Source organism: Ranitomeya imitator, chromosome 2 (assembly GCF_032444005.1).
Source record: "Ranitomeya imitator isolate aRanImi1 chromosome 2, aRanImi1.pri, whole genome shotgun sequence".
In the NCBI taxonomy this organism is placed as follows: Eukaryota; Metazoa; Chordata; class Amphibia; order Anura; family Dendrobatidae; genus Ranitomeya; species Ranitomeya imitator.
The window spans coordinates 524507924-524528143 of record NC_091283.1 but is presented as its reverse complement, the minus strand read 5'-3'; the positions used below and the strand labels follow the sequence as shown (position 1 = coordinate 524528143).

Genomic DNA, 20220 nt, shown 5'->3' with positions numbered 1-20220 from the left:
GTCTTCCTTCTTACTTACCCGGCACACTTTCCAAGCTTTTTCACAAACTGTATGTGACATGTCCTAAAGCGTGGCGGGTGTGCAGGATAAGCGGGCAGGGAGCCAGAGGTGTTGCAAAATGGCTATAAAGGAGTCTAAAACAATCCATGACAGTACACCTTCTTATTCTGCGCTCCTTCTCGCCTCTTATGTGGCATGTGAGCCACCACCGTATAGGAGAGCATATAACACCCTCAGCCAAAGGCCAAGCTTGGTCAGGGGGCTGTCCTGCATAAGGAGCCAGAAACAAGCCTCACCCCCCTGATCTGTGATGTCCCAGAAGTGAGGGTGGAGCGGCATCAGCGCTGTGACCTGAATTCACATTGACTAGTTCAAAAATCACATAAAATGAATAGGAGTCTCTATAGTTTTTGACATCATGTGGATTTGAAGTGCAACTGTTTCAGGAGAACATATGAGCGATCGCACTGAATGCAGGTTTCACCCATGAACTCAGAGGGGTAAATTCAGTCCAGGAGGAGATAGAAGCAGATTTCCCTGATAAGATATATTACAAAGTTGCTTATTTTCACATGTAACTATTTGGCTTATGGAATAAAATTGAAAGCAGTTACTCTTTAAATGTATATCTCCACCGGAGTAGTCTTTTTAGGAGGATGAAACTTTTCCTTTAATGGAGTTGACTCATCAACGATGTTGGTGGCATATCTCTAGGATTCGTCACCAGTGTTTAGTTGGAAGGAGATGGTGGCTATGACCATCACTGTGCGGTATCCATTGTCTTTGTTACAGTTTGCTCTCCATGTTCTGATGATCTGATCCATTTTCCTCACCTCCCCTTTTTCTAGAGCTCCGTGCTGCAAGATGACGCAATGGAACCAGTTACAACAGCTGGACACCAGATACCTGGAGCAGCTGCACCAGCTCTACAGTGACAGCTTTCCTATGGAGCTCCGCCAGTTTCTTGCACCATGGATTGAGAGCCAAGATTGGTAAGATGGCGTTTGGATGGAGCCGCTAGAGCTTTTTGACACACCTTTCTCTTACCAGTCATGCACACTTGTTTTATTACTTTTGTCAGACTTACCTTGTTTTCTTAGAATAATTCAGGACAAGGAGCGTGCACCATGTATTGTAGACCAATCCTGGCGTCCATTTCACTTGCACAGTCCTTTTCAGTACAGAGCTCGCACATGCATTGCCCCAGAATTGTACTTTGGCGGCCCCTTCTCTCCCGGTAATAGGGCAGGAATGTGACCTGGTTTTAGTATTGTAGCTCTATGTGCCAAGCTCTTGTTACATATAAGCAGAGAACAGACTGAAGCCAGTAGTAACTACAGCAAAGAAAAAAACACTTGTCCTCTTGATTTACTGCAGCTCCCAAATACAAGGGCCATAAAGTGAAATTGCTACAGAGCTGCACCTATTTAAAGGAGAAATCCAAATGTTGCTGGTTGTTACAAAACATCTGCAGTGGTCTATGAGCTCATTGTCCTAAAATGAAGAAACCACTACACCGTTTAGGTCCCATGTCATTGAAAATACTTAGCACTCCCCTATTATAAGTGTGACTTCTGAACTTAAACTGTGTAGAGACGCCGTTCGCTTGCTGGGTGCTGCCTTTGACCTGGTAACAGTGTGACATTTAAAAATGTTGCCTATAGGCTTTTTAAATTGGTCCTTGAAGAAAGCAGTCATTTCTATTGTTATTTTTTTTCTAGTATTTGTTTTTTCCATCCATTCTTAAAAATGCCACTATTTTAGGCTAGTTACTTCCTGTGTCTGGTTTGGCAACATGTTCCTAAATGTCAGTGTGATTCCGGTGAAAAAACTCATAGCTTTAGGGGAAAAAAAATTGTAATTATTTTCTGAGATTGATAGCAGCATCTTAATGGTTAAATGGCAACGTTGACTGTGCTCCTGAGCTCGCTCTACCCGATCTGTAAAATCACAGGCCATTAGAGTCCAAGAAATACACAATCTAAACCCCTATCTATTTAGTGCCATAATCTAAACTTTTTTCCCCTACTTCTTGTATGATGCTGCTTACAGGGGTAGCGCTGTTCTCTAGTCGCCTCCGGGTATACTGATACTGACTCTGACAGTATTGCCTACTCGTTACTACTGATCTGAGCTGATAGCACGCTCTGATTGTGCACAATGCATAGCACGCTGGGGCAGCACAGAGACTAGCCTAGCCCCTGAAACGGGCATCACTGATGATTTTGTTTTAAAAGAGGGGACAGTGACAACAGCTTTTTGACTAGAGTTAAGCGAATATGTTAGCCGTATCTGAATTTGCCATATTCGTATCATATTGGTACCCTATTCGTGCCGAATGTATATTTTGTTGATCGGTTACGAACATATTCTGTGATTTCTACTCCCATTGATTCTAATGACATACGGCTATGTTGGACGAATATTGCGAAGACCGTATTCCCTGCTGATCGTATTCAGAACTGAATCTGAACAAATTTGCTTAACTCTAGTTGTGGGTCTTTTGTGACCTCTTGGATGAGGCTTCCCTGCGCTCTTAAGGTAATTTTCGTCGGCTGGCCACTCCTGGGAAGGTTCACCACTGTTCCATGTTTTCTCCATTTGTGGATAATGGCTCTCACATTGGTTTGCTGGAGTCCCAAAAGTTTAAAAATAGCTTTATAACTTTTTCCAAACTGACAGATCTCAATTACTTAGTTTATAATTTGTTCCAGAAATTCTTAAGATCGCGTATTGTCTAGCTTTTGAGGATCCTTTAGTCTACTCCAATTTGTCAGGCAGGTCCTATTTAAGTGATTTTTGATTGAAAACAGTTGTGGCAGTATTCAGGCCTGGGTGGGGCTAGGGAATTTGAACTCTGCTGCCCAAACGTGATAAACCACAGCAAATTTATGTTTTAAGGTGGGGACAGCAATCACTTTCGTGCAGGGCCCTGTAGGGTTTTAATTTCTTTTTCCCTTAAGGGTATAGGCACACGTTGCAAATTTGCCTGCGGATCTGCCGCTATGGATTCGCAGCAGTTTTCCATGTGGTTTACAGTACCATGTAAACCTATGGAAAACCAAATCAGCAGTGCCCATGCTGCGTAAAATACCGTGCGGAAACGCTGCGGTTTATTTTCCGCAGCATGTCAATTCTTTGTGCTGATTCCGCAGCGTTTTACACCTGCTCCTCAATAGGAATATGCAGGTGTAAAAACGCAGGTGAAATCCGCAGGTTTTTTCAAAAACTGAGCTGAAAAATCCGCGAAGTGGGCACATAGCCTAAACATAAAGACCTTTGTTTAAAAAATGCATTTTGTGTTTACTTGTTACCTTTTGTCTAATAATTACATTTGTTTGGTGATCGGAAATATTTAGGCTATGTGCACACGTTGCGGATTGGTGTGTGGATGTTCTGCACTGTTTTTGCAAAATCCGCAGGTAAACCGCACTGCGGATTACCTGCTGATTTGCTGCGGTTTTTGTGCAGATTCCACCTGCGGTTTTACACCTTCTGATTCCTATTGAGGTGCAGGTATAAACCGCTGCGGAATCCGTCCAAAGAATTGACATGCTGCGGAAAAAACACCGCTGCATTTCCGCGTGTTTTTTTCCCACAGCATGTGCACTGCAGATTTTGTATTCCATAGGTTTACATGGTGCTGTACAACGCATGGAAAACTGCTGCAATTCCGCAGGAAAATCCGCAACGTGTGCACATAGCCTTAAGTGTGACAAACATGCAAAAAAAAAAAAAAAATATGAAATCAGGAAGGGGCCAACACTTTTGTCACACAACTGTATGTGTGTGTATATGTATGTATGTTTCCAGTTTAAGTAAACCTCTGGTACAGTTCGATGTTAAAGGGAATCTGTCACCTCATTTTGGCCCTATAAGCTTCGGCCACCGCCATCAGGGGCTTATCTAAAGCATTCTGTAATGTTGTAGATAAGCCCCCGATGTACCCTGAAAGATGAGAAAACAAGTTAGATTATACTCACTCAGGGGCGGTCCCGGTGCGGTCCGGTCCGATGGGTGTCGCAGGTCCAGGTCCGGCGCCTCCCATCTTCATATGATGACGTCCTCTTCTTTGCTTCCTGCTCTGGCGCAGGCATACTTTATCTGTCCTGTTGAGGGCAGAACAAAGTACTGTAGTGCACAGGCGCCGGGAAAGGTCAGAGAGGCCCAGCGCCTGAGCACTGCAGTACTTTGCTCTGCCCTCAGCAGGACAGATAAAGTAAGTACGCCTGCGCCGGAGCCGCGGCAGGAAGCAAAGAGGACGTCATCGCATGAAGATAGGAGGTGCCAGACCCGGACCTGCGATGCCAATCGGACCGGACCGCATCGGGAATGTCCCTGAGTGAGTATAATCTAACTTGTTTATCTTATCTTTCAGGTTACATCTGGGGAAGGGGGGGGCTTATCTACAGCATTACAGCATGCTGTAGATAAGCCCCTGATGGCGGTGGCCTCAGTTTATAGGGCCAAAATGAGGTGACAGATTCCCTTAAACTGTGCTTTACTCGCATTACCTGGGGTCAGTGCTGACCTATGTCCACTGCCTCGGATTCTGTTTACCTGACATCTGCACTGCAGACACACAGCGCTGCAGTCAGTTACCCGAGCTCAGCGGCTCCCAGCCACTCATGCCATCAATTATTTTGCTCCGCTACTCATATTGTCAGTCACAATGCTCAGAGATTGTGTTGTCTACATCTGTAGAACCACTGAGCTCAGTGATTGGCTGCAGCACTGTTGATATTAAGTTAGTAGCATAGGCAAACAGAATCCAGTACAGCATTGGAGACAAAATGCTGGACCCAAGGTGGGTGAGTAAGCACAGTTTTTCTTTTCAAATGAAACTCCACCTGGGACAGAACTTTTCTGAAACCTTAAAATCCCTTTAAGACAGATAAAATGTGAGTTTTATGATAAATCCTAAATTCCAGCAAGCACCTTGTGTGAACAGAACCTTAGTTTTCTAATCCGTTGACCTTTGAGCTGATTGCAGAAGAATTTCCAGAGTGGTAAATTGCCCAGTAAATCTTGCAGCGATTGTATATTTGTACTAATAGTTTATTGAGCACAGTCCGTAAATCCATCATGGCCACCTGCTGTTGTGCAATTACCGGTCCCGCGGTACGTTGCCAGATAAACGTGAATGTAGCTTTATGTCTGGGGAAATAAGAATGACCTCTAGCTGTGAATAATTATTAAATCTGTGCATGCAATATTCTGCAGGGGTTTTGCTGCCAGCAAGGAATCTCATGCAACCCTGGTTTTCCACAATCTTCTGGGAGAGATAGATCAGCAATACAGCCGCTTCCTGCAGGAGTCTAATGTCCTCTACCAGCACAACCTGAGGAGGATAAAGCAGTTACTGCAGGTAATGCCAGGCCACTGTCTACCTTTTTTTTTTTTTTTTTTTTTTTTTTTTTTTACTTCCTAGGTGACTCTTGCCAACGGTTTCTGGCACATTTCGTGATTGCTCAAGGCTCAGTGTGCTCTCAAACTCTCTACAGTCCACCTCATCTAGTATGTTAACTTCTTAATGACTGCCAATATGTCTTTTTACTGATCTGAGATATAAGAGACTAGCCTCCACATACAGGTGACAATCCAGCAGCTGTCGGCTGTACACTGTAGCTGACAACTTGCTGCATCAGCCATGATCAGTGTTGGCACCGTCCATATCTGTTTAACCCCTTAGATGTTGCTGTCAATAGTGACTACATCATATAAATGGTTGAGTGTAGGGGCTTCCTCTTTAACCCCATCGACACCCTCCGTTCATGATTGTGTGGTCCTGATATTTGCCATGGCAATTCATGACCAAATAGCGGCCTTAGAGTCTGACAGCTATAGTAATAATCTGTTCAGAAGTTACTGACATTTAGGTGGTGAAAATACATTTTTTCATTCCTGTTATGTCACTTTGTATTAATTTGTGAAATACACCTCAAGGGTTAATAAACTACCTGACAGCAGTTTTCAATATGTCGGGAGTGCTGTTTTTAAAATGGCATCACTTTTGGAGGTTTTCCAATAGATAGGACCCCCAAAGACACCTCAAACCTGGATAGACCCTTCACAAACATACATTTTGTAAATTTCCTTGAAAAAAATGAAAATTTACGGCTACATTTTTAAACCTCCTAAAAGTCTAAGAAAATAAAAGAACTTTTTACAAATGGTGCTGATGTAAGGCAGACATAAGAGAAATGTTATTTATTCATGTTTTGCTATGGGATGACTATCTGGGTTAAAGCGATAATCATTCAAAGTTTGAAAATTGCATTTTTTTTTTAAACTTTACTCAAATTCAGTACTGATATGTTTTGTTTATAAAAAATATCGACCTACATTTACCATTGTCATAAATTATAATGTGCCACAAGAAAACAATCTCAAAATCACTGGGATTTGTTGAGGTGCTCCAGAGTAATTACCACATAAAGTGATACTGGTCAGATTTAAAAAATGTGGCCGGTCATTAAGGGGACCCATCCAATCTTAGGCAACCCCTTTAATATTGAACCCTCCTTCCTTATGAACCCCAGTAAATTAACAGATTTTGCCAAATTAAGTAATTAATTCTGTAAATTAAGTAATGATTCTGATGGATGAATAGCCTTCCATGTACTAAATAGTGGACCAAGTTTTCTACATAGCGGTTGTCCACCGTGGAGCAAAGGAAGTGATGAATCCCTGTCTATGATGTAAAAATGCCCCAATATACTGTATTGGCATAGCTACCTCGCCCTGCTAACTCTATACCCGTTGGTGTGAAGAATTGATTGAAAGCTCTCATCAGACAGTCTCGCTGCAGCTGGACTAGTCTTGCACAGTTTTATCCATCGTAGCTGTTGCTGAGTAGTATTTAGCACATTTCTTTATTATCCTTGCTCCTGCTGCTGCCTACCCCCATCTTCCTCCCTTCCTTCCTTGCTGCAGTGTTACTTCTGGACCTCCTTGTTGAACCTGAGCCAGCAACTCCTGCAGAGCCATAAATTCCTGGCTGTTACAATGTGGACAGAGGGGCACGCACAGCCCCCAGCAACACAGCCAGCCTAACAGATGTGGAAATAATGCTAGGGAATCTGTGGTTGCTTCCAGCTACGGACAAGCTGTGCCATGTATTTTCCGTTGTTGCCACTCCCTTTGTTAGGCTCTGTAGCCTTTATATTATCCCTGCGTATAAGGGTGTACAAATACACTGCTCAAAAAAATAAAGGGGACACTAAAATCCCACATCCTAGATATCACTGAATGAAATATTCCAGTTGTAAATCTTTATTCATTACAGTGAAATGTGTTGAGAACAATAAAACCTAAAAATGATCAACGTAAGTTACAACTAATATCCCACGTAGGTCTGGAGTTGGAATGATGCCCAAAATCAAAGTGGAAAATGAAGTTACAGGCTGATCCAACTTCAGTGGAAATGCCTCAAGACTAGGAAATGATGCTCAGTAGTGTGTGCCTGTATGATCTCCCTACAATGCGTGGGCATACTCCTGATGAGGCAGCGGATGGTCTCCTGAGGGATCTCCTCCCAGACCTGGATTAAATCATCCGCCAACTCCTGGACAGTCTGTGGTGCAAAGTGACATTGGTGGATGGTGCGAGACATGATGTCCCAGATGTGTTCAATAGGATTCAGGTCTGGGGAATGGGCGGGCCAGTCCATAGCGTAAGTGCCTTCATCTTGCAGGAACTGCTGACACACTCCAGCCACATAAGGTCTGGCATTGTCCAGCATTAGGAGGAAACCAGGGCCAATTGCACTAGCATATGGTCTCACAAGGGGTCTGAGGATCTCATCTCTGTACCTAATGGCAGTCAGGCTACCTCTGGCGAGCACTTGGAGGGCTGTGCGGCCCTCCAAAGAAATGCCACCCCACACCATTTCTGACCCAGTACCAAACTGGTCATGCTGAAGTATGTTGCAGGCAGCAGATGGCTCTCCACATCGTCTCCAGACTCTATCATGTCTGTCACATGTGCTCAGTGTGAACCTGCTTTCATCTGTGAAGAGTACAGGGCGCCAGTGACAAATTTGCCAATCCTGGTGTTCTGTGGCAAATGTCAAGCGTCCTGCACGGTGTTGGGCTTTGAGCACAACCCCCATCTGTGGACGTCGGGCGCTCAGACCATCCTCATGGAGTCGGTTTCTAACCCTTTGTGCAGACACATGAACATTTGTGGCCTGATGGAGGTCACTTTGCAGGGCTCTGGCAGTGCTCCTCCTGTTCCTTTCGCAAAGGCTGAGGTAGCGGTCCTGCTGCTGGGTTGTTGCCCTCCTACGGCCCTCTTCATATCTCCTGATGTACTGGCCTGTCTCCCGGTAGCGCCTCCAGCCTCTGGACACTACGCTGACAGACAGAGCAAACCTTCTTGCCACAGCTTGCATTGATGTGCCATCCTGGATGAGCTGCACTACCTGAGCCACTTTTGTAGGTTGTAGAGTCTGTCTCAAGGCTACCACGAGTTTGAAAGCACAACCAACATTCAAAAGTGACCAAAGTATCAGCCAGAAAGCATTGGTGCTGAGATGTGGTCTGTGGTCCCCTCCTGTAGAATCATTCCTTTGAGTGTATCTTGATGATTGCCAATAATTTCCATCTGTTGTCTATTCCATTTGCACAACAGCTTGTGACATTGATTGTGAAACAGTGTTGCTTCCTAAGTGGACAGTTTGATTTCACAGAAGTTTGATTTACCTGGAGTTACATTCTGTTTAAGTGTTCCCTTTATTTTTTTGAGCAGTGTATATGACCATAAACCTGGAGCTGTGAGTACAGGACTTGTGTCCAGCAGTTGTTTTATATTTTCAGCGAAGCACATACATTCAGGATGCATTATGAAGCTAAAATTCTGCAGTTTATGCAATTTACTATAGTCCAGTCTATCTGTTGGAAAAACGACAGCTCCCATCTTGCTCAGACAGCTCCCATCTTGCTCAGACAGCTCCCATCTTGCTCAGGCAGCTCCCATCTTGCTCAGGCAGCTCCCATCTTGCTCAGGCAGCTCCCATCTTGCTCAGGCAGCTCCCATCTTGCTCAGGCAGCTCCCATCTTGCTCAGGCAGCTCCCATCTTGCTCAGGCAGCTCCCATCTTGCTCAGGCAGCTCCCATCTTGCTCAGGCAGCTCCCATCTTGCTCAGGCAGCTCCCATCTTGCTCAGGCAGCTCCCATCTTGCTCAGGCAGCTCCCATCTTGCTCAGGCAGCTCCCATCTTGCCTGGAACGCTGCGATCATGTTTGATCACAGTGTGCCAGGGGTTAATGTGCCGGGGGCGGTCCGTGACCGCTCCTGGCACATAGTTTCGGATGTCAGCTGCGATAGTCAGCTGACACCCGGCAGCGCTTCCCCCGTGAGCGCGGCCGATCGCATATGACGTACTATCCAGCATTCCCTGGTCTTAAAGGCACATGACCAATATTCCCTTGTCTTAAAGGCACATGACCAGTCCGAAGCCGGTCACCCTAAATGAGCTCAAGAGCCCCCCGCTGCCGATCCCAGAGTACCTAGTTCCCTGAGTGGGCTTCGTCACTTCCGCAACCCATGGATTCTCTGACAAGAGATTGAATCCCTCTGTGGCTCGGAGTGCTCGCAGGACCAATATGGATGGTCCCTTTTCTTCATGCAGCTCCTGCTAGCCGATGGACTTGCGGCTCGCAAGTTTTCTAGAAACGTACAGGTGTCTAGAAATGTACACGCGCCTAGAAAACGGAAGTTTAATTTCCTGATCCCTTACCAATGATTTGCTGAAAACAAGTCTCTGAATATGGATCGGATATTGCCTTGGTTCTGGACTCACCAGAACTTCAGGAAAGGATGGATTTGCCTATTTATATTATCAACCAATCTCTGTAGATTGACGAGGACTTTGGTTATACTCTAGATCACACAGTGTCCCTCATGAGGAAACTAAACTCCCTCGCAGAGCATTTGCCATTCACCCAGACAGGGAACGTCCGGATAAGTGATCCACTGGACAGAAACCTCTGCAAGCGCAGTATCCTTTTTTCAGCCAATTGATATGCAAACACGCGGGGTGTTCCCTCCAAGTATACCCACCTAAGATGTGAGATGACATGCCTGGTCTGATTCTTAAGGGTGATGGGTCCTTTTAAAGGGCACCGATCTCCCCACACCATCGATAGACGAGCACATGGAGTGTCGCCTCCATGTATCCTCTTCTATAGCCAGGCCTAACGCCGGACAACCAGCCCTGTCCACCCAGAGACCTTAACTCTGTGGATGTACAGAGGCTCCCTTTTTGGCGTCCAAACACCCCCTTTGCATCTCCACTATCTAGCAGATGATGCAAGAAGGTGGACGATCCCTCTCCACTTCCCTGTTAAGAGGATGGTGGATTGAGGGTTCATCATTTTAACTTCGCACTGTCAAAAGAGAGCAGCGATAGTAAGAGACTTTTTTTCCTGAGCTTCTGCATGCAGCCGCACATTCTGCCTCTTGGCATATTAACCGGGTAGAATCTCCTGTGGTATACCTACCAGTATCCCTACCCGATGTGTCATCAATTAAAAATACAACGGACTGTCAGATAGCAAATCTAGTTCGTTCCGTCTTGCGGCCTCCAGTTCAGCGCTCTACCCTTCCTTAGCCGCCGCATGTGTTGCTAGAGCAATGGTCTCTTGGTCAGAGACCTTAACTATTTTGATTTCCTATAGACCCAACCAGCAAAGGATCAGTTGTCCAGGACGGTCTCGATCTAAGGGATCTTGGTTCCAAAATGGGGACCGAAAAGTAAGACTGACCCTGAACCTCAAACTTCTACCAAGCTTGACAAGGTCCCCCTTCATCGGATGGAGTTCCTCCGCTCAGCCATTATGTCAACGGAAAAAGGTGGAGTTTCTGGCATCCACAGACATTCGGTTTCTTACCTTCACATTCCTATGTTTTCCCCTCTTCAAAAATTCCTTTCACGACCTTGTCCTTCGGCCTTGCTATTCCACCCAGAGTGTTCGCAAGGGTTATGGCGGCTGTCACGTTCCTCTTGCACCCTAGAGCCGTGGTCGCCCTGCCCTATCTGGTTGACCAGCCCTGCACTGAGTCGTCTATATCTCTTGCGATACCCTCTCTCTCCTGGGCTGGCAGCTAAACTTAGACAAGTTTTTCCTCATTTCCAGCCCAGCAGATATCATTTTTGAGGATGATCCTGGAATCTTACAGAACGTTGGTGATTCTCCCTTGAGACAAGGTCGTGGCCCTTCAACAGGGAGCTCGCGCACTTGTTCACTCATCCCCTCATTCCATTTGATTTGCTAGGAGTGTTCTGAAGAAAATTGGTGATGACAATGGAAGCGGTTTCCTTCGCTCCTCTAGTTTTCTGCAGGTCAATCAGGCTTTCAGAGGATAGTCTCTGAGCTCCTTCCTCATTCAGGGCAGATCCTTTCTCCCGGTTCAATGGTTATTAGTGACTACCGATGCCAGTCCTCTTCTCCTGATCATTGTTCTCGGGATATGAAAGGTTTGGCTAGTTCTACGGCAGGTCCACTGCCTTCTGGTGGGTCACCCCATCCGATTCAATCGGACAATCCCACGTCTGTGCCATACGTCAATCATCTAGCAGGTACCCACGGCCAGGCATCATGGCCGGGGTACCTCACATTCTCTGTTGGGCCACGATCTATCATTTGGTGATCTCAGCACTACACATCTCAGGAGTAGAACTCTGGGCGGCGGACGCCATCAGGGTCCCTCCTCATGTGAGTGGAAACTTCACCCTGAAGTCTTCCATCAGATCTGTCTTCTCTGGAGCACTCCAGATGTAGGTCGGATGTCATCTAGACTGAACGTCAATGTACTCTAAGTTCATGGTTCGACCTCCGGTCCAAAAGCCATCGCAGTGCATGCTCTGGTTCTGCCATGGTACCAGTTTCCTTAACCCCTCTTCCACAACTTCTGAGATCTTTTCGGAAGCAAGAAGGGCCCCAGTGATCCTGGGAGATCCGCACTGACCATGTCAGGTTTTCTCATTTGTGGAGAACTAGTTTTTTTTTTTTTCCATGTTACTGCAACAAAACTGCAAATATGGATCTTTGGGACCTTAATGCTCCTGGGAGTCTTACAGTAGACTCCTTTTTGATCCGGACAGACTTTACTATCAGGGAAGGTCTTCTTGTTTTCTCTGCGATCTCCTCATCCTGACGAGTCTTCAGAGCTAGCCACTCTGTTCTTTCAGACTTTTTTCCCTTATTACCATCAAGGCAAGGTTGCCCTGAGGCCATCCCCATCCCTTGTTACCAAGGTGGTATTGTATTCCCACTGTTATGAGGGCATCGTTCTTCCCTCATCTTTCGGCACCAGTCAACATAATGGAATGGGTTCCCCATATTCTGGATGTGGTGAGTGTTCTGAATAGGTACGTCTCGAGGACGGCGTCCTTCCGAAGGTTGGACACTTGATTTGGGCTACCTCACTGTAAGAGGACGGCTTCCTGACAGTTACAGAAAGGGTTTAGCTGTTTCATCGGCTATGTTACCTTGGTGGATTTGTTACACCATCCAGGAGTCCTTCCGTGTTAGATGTCAGCCTATCTCACTGTCTATTGAGGTTTCTTGGATTCTAGGCACCAGGCGTCGGCACAGCACGCCTGCAAGCTTGCGGGTTCGTCCAGTCCGCATGCATTCTTGAAGCACTATAATTCCTAGACTTCCACATATGTGAGTCTGTGCAGGCGGACTCTGCAGGCCGCGGTGGCGCACTTGTAAGTAGCAGTTACACAGGGCCTGATCTGATGTTGTCCCCACCCAGGGACTGCTTTGGGACGTCCCACGGTCTGTGTCCCCCAATGAGGCGAAGGAGAAATAGGGATTTTTGTGTACTCACCGTAAAATCCTTTTCTCCGAGCTACTCATTGGGGGACACCGCTCCCACGCTATTATTAGCTTGTGCTTGTTCTATAATTTGACATGCTATACTCTCATATATAATGTGACATGTTATACGCTCATATATTATTGATCTACTGCTTTTGCACCGAACTGGTTAGCTGAGAGCCAGCAGGAGGGTGTATACTGCAGGGGACGAGCTTAACTTTTTTTGTATCACTTCGTGTCCGCCTCCTAGTGGCAGCAGCATACACCCACAGCCTGTGTCCCCCAATGAGTGGCTCAGAGAAAAGGATTTTACTGTGAGTACACAAAAATCCCTATTTATTCACTCTGGGCTGAGCAGTCTAGGGGGCGGTCCTAATCAGTGATTGTTGAACAGTGATTAGGACCACCAACTTGACTAAGTCCAGAATGAGCAAGGATTTCAGTGAATCTGTTACCAGAATCTTGTGTATGATGCTGCTCGTGCCTTGCTGACCACAAACTGAACAACATCTATGAACTGAGAGGTCAAATATCTTTTTCATTATATTTCCTTTAAATCCTTGTGGAATCTGTTTTTGCAGAGCAGATACCTGGAAAAGCCAATGGAAATTGCACGTATTGTGGCCAGATGCTTGTGGGAAGAGGGGAGGCTTCTCCAGACTGCTGCCGCTGCGGCTCAGGTTTGTGTTGACGCCAAGTATGTCTGTGTGTGGGCAGCATTGTCTGATAAGTCACTTTATATTACATCTTTCATTGTGTTGTGACCTTGTGTTTGGTGAAGTGGAATACAAGGGGTGTCTTCTTTTCATTTTCCCTGTCTAACCTCCTGAAATTGCATAATGGCATCGCTACCATAGAGACAGCACTGCCATTGTCTGTACTGAGCCCTGATCTACTGATTAGTATGATGTATTGTGTATGACATCTCCTAGCCACCTACACATACACTTCACAAGTACATGTCTGTAGAAAATAGTCATCTCGAGAAGATGTATGGATTACGTATTTATGGTGATAATTTTAAAGAGGGGACTTTCCTTTTTTTTTTTTCTTCTAGCTTTATGTAGGCTTTTTTTAATTACATGTGTTTTTCATAATCCCCTTTCATTGCAGCAGCCACTGACAAATATTTATCCAAAAATGAGTAGTCAATCAAGCACTGCGATAAAATGTAAAAAATTGTACTTGTATCTAATAAACACCATGTGACAAAATGGCTTGTTCAATCAGAGGAAAACATCCCAAATGGTAAAAAAGTTGATGCTTTTCGAAGTGATACTTCTTATTCATAACCTTACGAGTAAGAAGTATCACTTCGAAAAGTTTCAACTTTAACTTTTTACCTTTTTTTGGGATGTTTTCTACTGATTTAAAATGCTATTTTGTCAGATGGTTTTTATTGGATACAAGTACAGTTTTATTTTTATTTTTTTTTGTTTTACATTTTATCGAATTTCTGGATCAACTACTAAATTTTGGATTGCCTTTGCTGTGGAATTGTCATAGGAATACTTGAGACGATTGTGTTATTCCGACAAATGTTTACATGCAATGGTATTCGGGTCATCGGCCTGAAAATCCTTATACTGTAAAGTATGTAGTGGGAGACAATAAATAAGTGGCCACATAAGTGTTTCCATGAAATTTGCTTCTGCTGTACAAAAATATCAACAAACCACATATGTCTAGTGTTTTAATCATCCCATTCACTGGAATAAAGATTCTGTGTTATTTATGCTGGGCAATGTAGAAATGCAAAAAAAAAATAAAAAAATCGGGATTAGTTGCAGTTTTCTTTTTTTTTTTTTTAGCCCTCCCCCAATAAAGTTGAGTGTTAATCAATAGGTTATTTCTACTCCAAAACAGTGCCATTGAAAAATACAGCTCAAGCCTCCATATTGAAACATCTACGAAAAAATAAAGTTGCTGTTGCCTTAATATTAACTCCAAACTAATATATAATCATTTCTGATGTACAGCCTATATATTCACTTAATACAGCGACTTGTCTCCCAATCCGAATGTATTCTCCTTTTCAGCAAGGAGGGCCAGCGTCACACCCTACCGCAACTCTAGTGACCGAAAAGCAGCAGATGTTGGAGCAGCACCTTCAGGATGTCAGAAAGAAAGTCCAGGTACTCCTTGCGTGGTTTTGCATTCTATACAGTACATCATGTGCTGATTTCTGCTAACCCATGGCTGTCTTCTTTTTTACAGGATCTTGAACAGAAAATGAAAGTCGTGGAGAATCTTCAGGATGACTTTGATTTTAACTACAAAACTTTAAAAAGCCAAAGCGGTGAGTTAATGCAGTCAGTTCTCTAAAAGAGAAGCTGTCTGGATGAATGCACAACTATTGCAAAATGAAAAACACTTAATTTGCATTGGGTCTAGTGATGATCTAGCTGGATGGGAGGCATCTTGCTGCAGCAGGAACCATCCACCCCACTGCAGGTGTATGGTGACATATGGTGGAAGACCCTTTGTGCAGATAAGAAACCGTTTTCTTTCTATTTTTAGTTTAATGATCTTAACGAAGTGCTCTCCAAGGCAGTGGAGTCAGTCTGTGTACATTTTGGTGGAGTCTGTTAAAAATTGTCCAACTCCTAAAATGTATAATGAATTGGGTACCATAGTGCCATGCATCATGTGCTGTACCGTAAATGATTTCATAAGAATTTGGGAACGTTATGAAAAGTCCTATAAATGTCTGTTCTGTTCCTGATCTAGGGATCTTTGCTTTTAGTGGAAATGAATCTGTGCTGCACTTTATGTACATGATCAGTAGTGAGGCAGGGCTGTGGAGTCGTGAGTAAGGGAAATTGCGGAGTCGGAGGTTTGTCTTACGGACTTCGCAGCCCTGGTACTCACATTACTGATCTCGCATCCTGCTGTATCTAAACCTGTATTGTTTGTGGAAGAGTAGTAATTGTATGAAGTTTGGGATTGCTTGCAGGAGACCGAGCACCTCAAATGGAATAACATTCCTTTTATATATAAACTAAACATGACTTAAGTTTTTAGGCTCATAGTAAAATACAAACAGGCAAGTAGTTGCTCATAGAAGCAACTACCTGTCTTTTCTACCTGACGCCGACTCGGTGTTCACTGAATATACCTGTTGGCGATTTAGCTGCTGCATGTTACCAGAACTGCTCTGTCGTCTGGATTTGACTGCCGACGTCATGCTGATTGACAATCAGCTCCCCTCTATCAATCAGCATGACGTCAGCAGTAATGGAAGAGAAGCCGCTGCTCTGTTGATTTGACGTAATTGGAATTGACTGAATCACTGGCAGGAGCGGTATATGACAGGTGATCGGCACTGGTCATAACAAGGAGGTAGCTTACAACTATTTGCCTGCTATTTCTTAGGCACATAATAAAAAAAATTAAATAGTACTGGACAATTCTTTTCATGATACTTGGTTAACTGTACTCCATATTTTGTGTTTGAAAATTGTTATGGCCTTGAGAAGTAGGATGTCTCACTTTTATGCTAATATATTTCCTTCTCTTTTCTTTTTTTTTTTTTCTTTTTTTTAATAAACGCTATAACATATTATGATTAATCTGTGAAATATAAAAATAACACTAATGTAAAGCGAATGTTGTAGCTGTTTTTGTTCTGATCCAAAGCTAGATTGCTGGATCACCAGTGAGGCCGAAGTAAGAGATTAGGTCCTCCATAATAACGAGCGCTCAGTGAATAGAATGCACACTTGTGAGCAGAATAGTTCTGTTTATTCAGATGCGAATAGTTTCTTCTTCTACCATTTACAAACAATGTAGCACATGTAGTCCTTCCCCCTTGTTACCCAGGTTATTCTGACTTTATCATGTGCCCATAACAGTTTTTTCAGAACCTCAAAACATTTCATTTGAGAGAAAATAGCATACAATCCTTAACTATAAGGCTGTGTAATACAAGATATAGAACAGAGAAGAAAAACTTTAACCCTTCTATATCAAGAACATGAAAAATCAAGCTGTGTTTTTAAGTCCTGGTTGACCTTTTTTCATTATATATAATACGTGCGTTCCAGCTCTTCCGGTTCATAATGCTTGGTCTTACTCTTACATTACAGACCTTTCCGATCTAAATGGCAATAGCCAGTCAGTGACGCGTCAAAAGATGCAGCAGCTGGAACAGATGTTGACTGCTTTGGACCAGTTAAGAAGGGTAATAATGCAATCTGATCTGCTTACACCTAAATGTAGTAACATTTAGATACCTGCTACATACACCAAGCTTTGAGAGGTAACTTGATTCCCAGTGTCCCAACTACCAGAAATGTGAACCTATTATAAACTAGTTTCTCCAGGAAAACCTGATATGACTGAGTCCCTGTAAATTTGCAATGAAGGGCAAGGGCTCGAACACACCCGAAGTCCTGTGAGTTTTGGAATACATTTAGACCATGATTATGTTTTTCAGCCAACCCACATCTGTGGGATACATAATTTTTCCCAGTGCAGCACAGCTAAAATGACACAATCTGTCTTAAAGGGGATGTCCAATTTAGGATATATCTGTAGGATATGGCATAAATGTGGATGAACGCTTTAAAAAAAAAAAAAAAAAAAAACTACAAAGCCTGTCTCTGAAACTGTGTATTTTAACAAACGGTTTTGACTGGCTTTCTGTAATGTTATGTTTTGTTTTTTAATAAATTGTAGACCATAATCAGTGACCTGGCTGGTCTCCTCTCCGCCATGGAGTATGTCCAGAAGACTTTAACAGATGAGGAGCTGGCAGACTGGAAAAGGAGACAACAGATTGCTTGTATTGGTGGACCTCCAAACATCTGTCTTGACCGACTGGAGAACTGGTGAGAAACATGATGGCCAAAGGGTTTGGGGTTAAATATCTCACCATTGCTGTCCTGTAACTAGAATAAAGTATGAACATGAGCTTACGATTCAATACTACATAGGTCAGATAGAGGATATGAGTGTGGATTTTATGTCTTAAAGGGGTCTTTCATGCTAAAGTGTGTGACTTCCCACGATCACCATTCTGCAGGTAGGATGGTTTTAAATAGAGCTTTGGTCTATCATGTGCCCTACCACTCCAATCAGAATCTATGAAACAGTCCTGAAATATGACTTACAAACTTATCAATACCAGAACATGGGGGGGGGGGGGGGGTAGGGGGAGGCAAAGAATCTCACACAGTGAGGGTGTTTGTCTAGAGCAGCAGCTCACAGCAGATCATAAGAGCGTGAACTAAGCAGTTAAAACAACACTCTCAGCATGGTGTGTGAGAGAGAAGGAAGCAAAATAAGGTTATTTCAAGGATTCATAACTTTACAAAGGCTGATCAATAATTAAATAAAGTATAGTAGATCTTTAATACCTACTAACTGGCAATCCCAGCTGTGGAACCCTTACTGATTTAGCTTTTATTATCCATCCATTGGATGTGCTTTTAGCTGGAATACTTATTTAACTGGCAGAGGCTGTTTATGTTCCATTGTAGTTAAGGTATTCACAGAGTAGTGTGTACGTGTTAGCAAAAGAGGTAAATGTGTTGTGTGAGAGATTTTGCCTTGTGTACATGACCATATATCTTCTTATGTCCTTGTGAGTTTAGACTTCCTTTTTTTTTTTTTTTTTTGCAGGATAACGTCTCTGGCTGAGTCTCAGTTGCAGACCCGACAGCAAATAAAGAAGCTTGAGGAATTGCAGCAAAAAGTTTCCTATAAGGGAGACCCCATCATTCAACACCGTCCCATGCTAGAGGAGAGGATTGTGGAATTATTTAGAAATCTCATGAAGAGGTGTGGTGAAGTGTGAAAAATGTAGGCCCTGGTGATCATGTTACAGATCCGTTTTCCAGCATAGAATGACAAACCCTGCTCATGTGGTTTATTAGGGGATGTTTACATTATAAAGGGGACCTCCCCTTATGATTTAAAAAAGGAAAAAAAAAAAGAACCGCAATAAAAAAAAGTGGCTCCCACTGTAACGGAAAGAGCCCAGCGATACACCACTTGGCCGGCCATCTTTTTGAATTGCTTGCATTTAATAGAACATGAAAATTTGTAGCCAGACAGGACTGATTGACCGTTATTAAAGAAGATGGACCAAATCCACATAAGCATCTGTTAAAAAAAAAAATGGAATGGGTTTATCTGGGTTCTATTAGTTTTAACAGAATGAACGATTATTGCTGTCAAAAGCACTGAAAAGCTTTATATACACCCTAATAGTACCACAAACAGAAGTAGTTGCTGTTTACTGCACCTGCACTTGTACTCTTTCTTTTGTCACAGGTTATTACTTGGGAATTATCATGATTAAAGATGGGCGAACCTGAATAGTAAAGTTTGGGGTCCATACTGAACACCTACTATCTGGGCACATACCCCGAACACAGACTTCACCGGGTTCGGTGCCCAAACACTGGGTGTTTCTAGCGAGAAACCCTGGCGGCTCTGATCAGCGGTAAGATTAACACCACTAGTCAGAGCCCTGCGGCTGCCACATTGTCATCTGGAAAATTATACCCCAGTCAAAGAGGCATCAACTGATGGGACTACTGTTCCCATCAGCCTACACCTGCCGCTAATAATAATGAGAGCAGGCAGAGGCTGATGGGAGTATTCATCAGCTGGCACCTGAGCTATACATTTTTAAAAAATTACGTGGGTTCCCCTGTAATTTTGTTAACCAGCATGGCAAAATTGACAGCTTTGGGCTGCAACCCCCAGCTGTCAGCTTCAACCTGGCTGGTTACCAAGAACAAAGGGGTCCCCATGCCGTTTTTTAAAAAAAAATGTGTTTAAATAATTAAAAAAAAAATGTAGTGGGGCCCCCACGCCCATTTTTGACTCTCAGCTAAGCTAAAACAGACAACTGGGAGCTGGTATTTACTCTTTACCTCCAAACACGGCTACGGGTTCAGGCTGTCATTTGACAGCTTGGGAGCTGCAACTCTGACAGGCGGTAATGACCTTACCGCCAATCAGAGGCAGTGTTTGCTGTCATACAAAAATGACTGCGGAGCCCATAGGGTTAAAGCTAGAAGGAAACACTGTGCAGTGCCAAATTCCCCCTCCCACTGCTCCCCCAGGTGATGCACTAATTGGGACGCCCGACTGACCAATGGGAATTAAGGGGAAGGGGCGTCCGGCCACACCTACATGGATTAAATGCAGGAACCCGGGGTCAGCGACCTCCTCTCTCTCCCCGGCTGACCCCTGGAAGCTGTTGTCCCACCCTCCCTCCCTTATATATTCATTGATGTTTTGAGCTAACCGCTCATTAGCCTGACGGTCGAAGACATGTCTTTCGGCGATGAGCCCGTTATGACGTGTAATTGCCCCCCTCTGCATATGTAATTAATAAACTGTGACCGACCTGTTCAGCCCATCCAGGCCTG

At 43.9% G+C, this 20220-nt stretch overlaps 1 protein-coding gene across 6 annotated transcripts in view; it reads left to right on the top strand.

Annotated features, from left to right (window-relative positions):
- The window catches only part of STAT3 (signal transducer and activator of transcription 3), a 97143-nt gene that overhangs the window by 47581 nt on the left and 29342 nt on the right, over positions 1-20220 (top strand). For all 6 annotated transcript variants that reach the window (XM_069751812.1, XM_069751814.1, XM_069751813.1 and 3 more), the window contains exons 2-9: positions 849-992; positions 5224-5368; positions 13414-13512; positions 14872-14967; positions 15050-15131; positions 16921-17015; positions 17513-17664; positions 18458-18616. In XM_069751812.1, the coding sequence (XP_069607913.1) occupies positions 865-992; positions 5224-5368; positions 13414-13512; positions 14872-14967; positions 15050-15131; positions 16921-17015; positions 17513-17664; positions 18458-18616 (956 nt within the window). In that variant the 5' untranslated portion in view covers positions 849-864. The remainder of the gene's footprint in view (positions 1-848; positions 993-5223; positions 5369-13413; positions 13513-14871; positions 14968-15049; positions 15132-16920; positions 17016-17512; positions 17665-18457; positions 18617-20220) is intronic.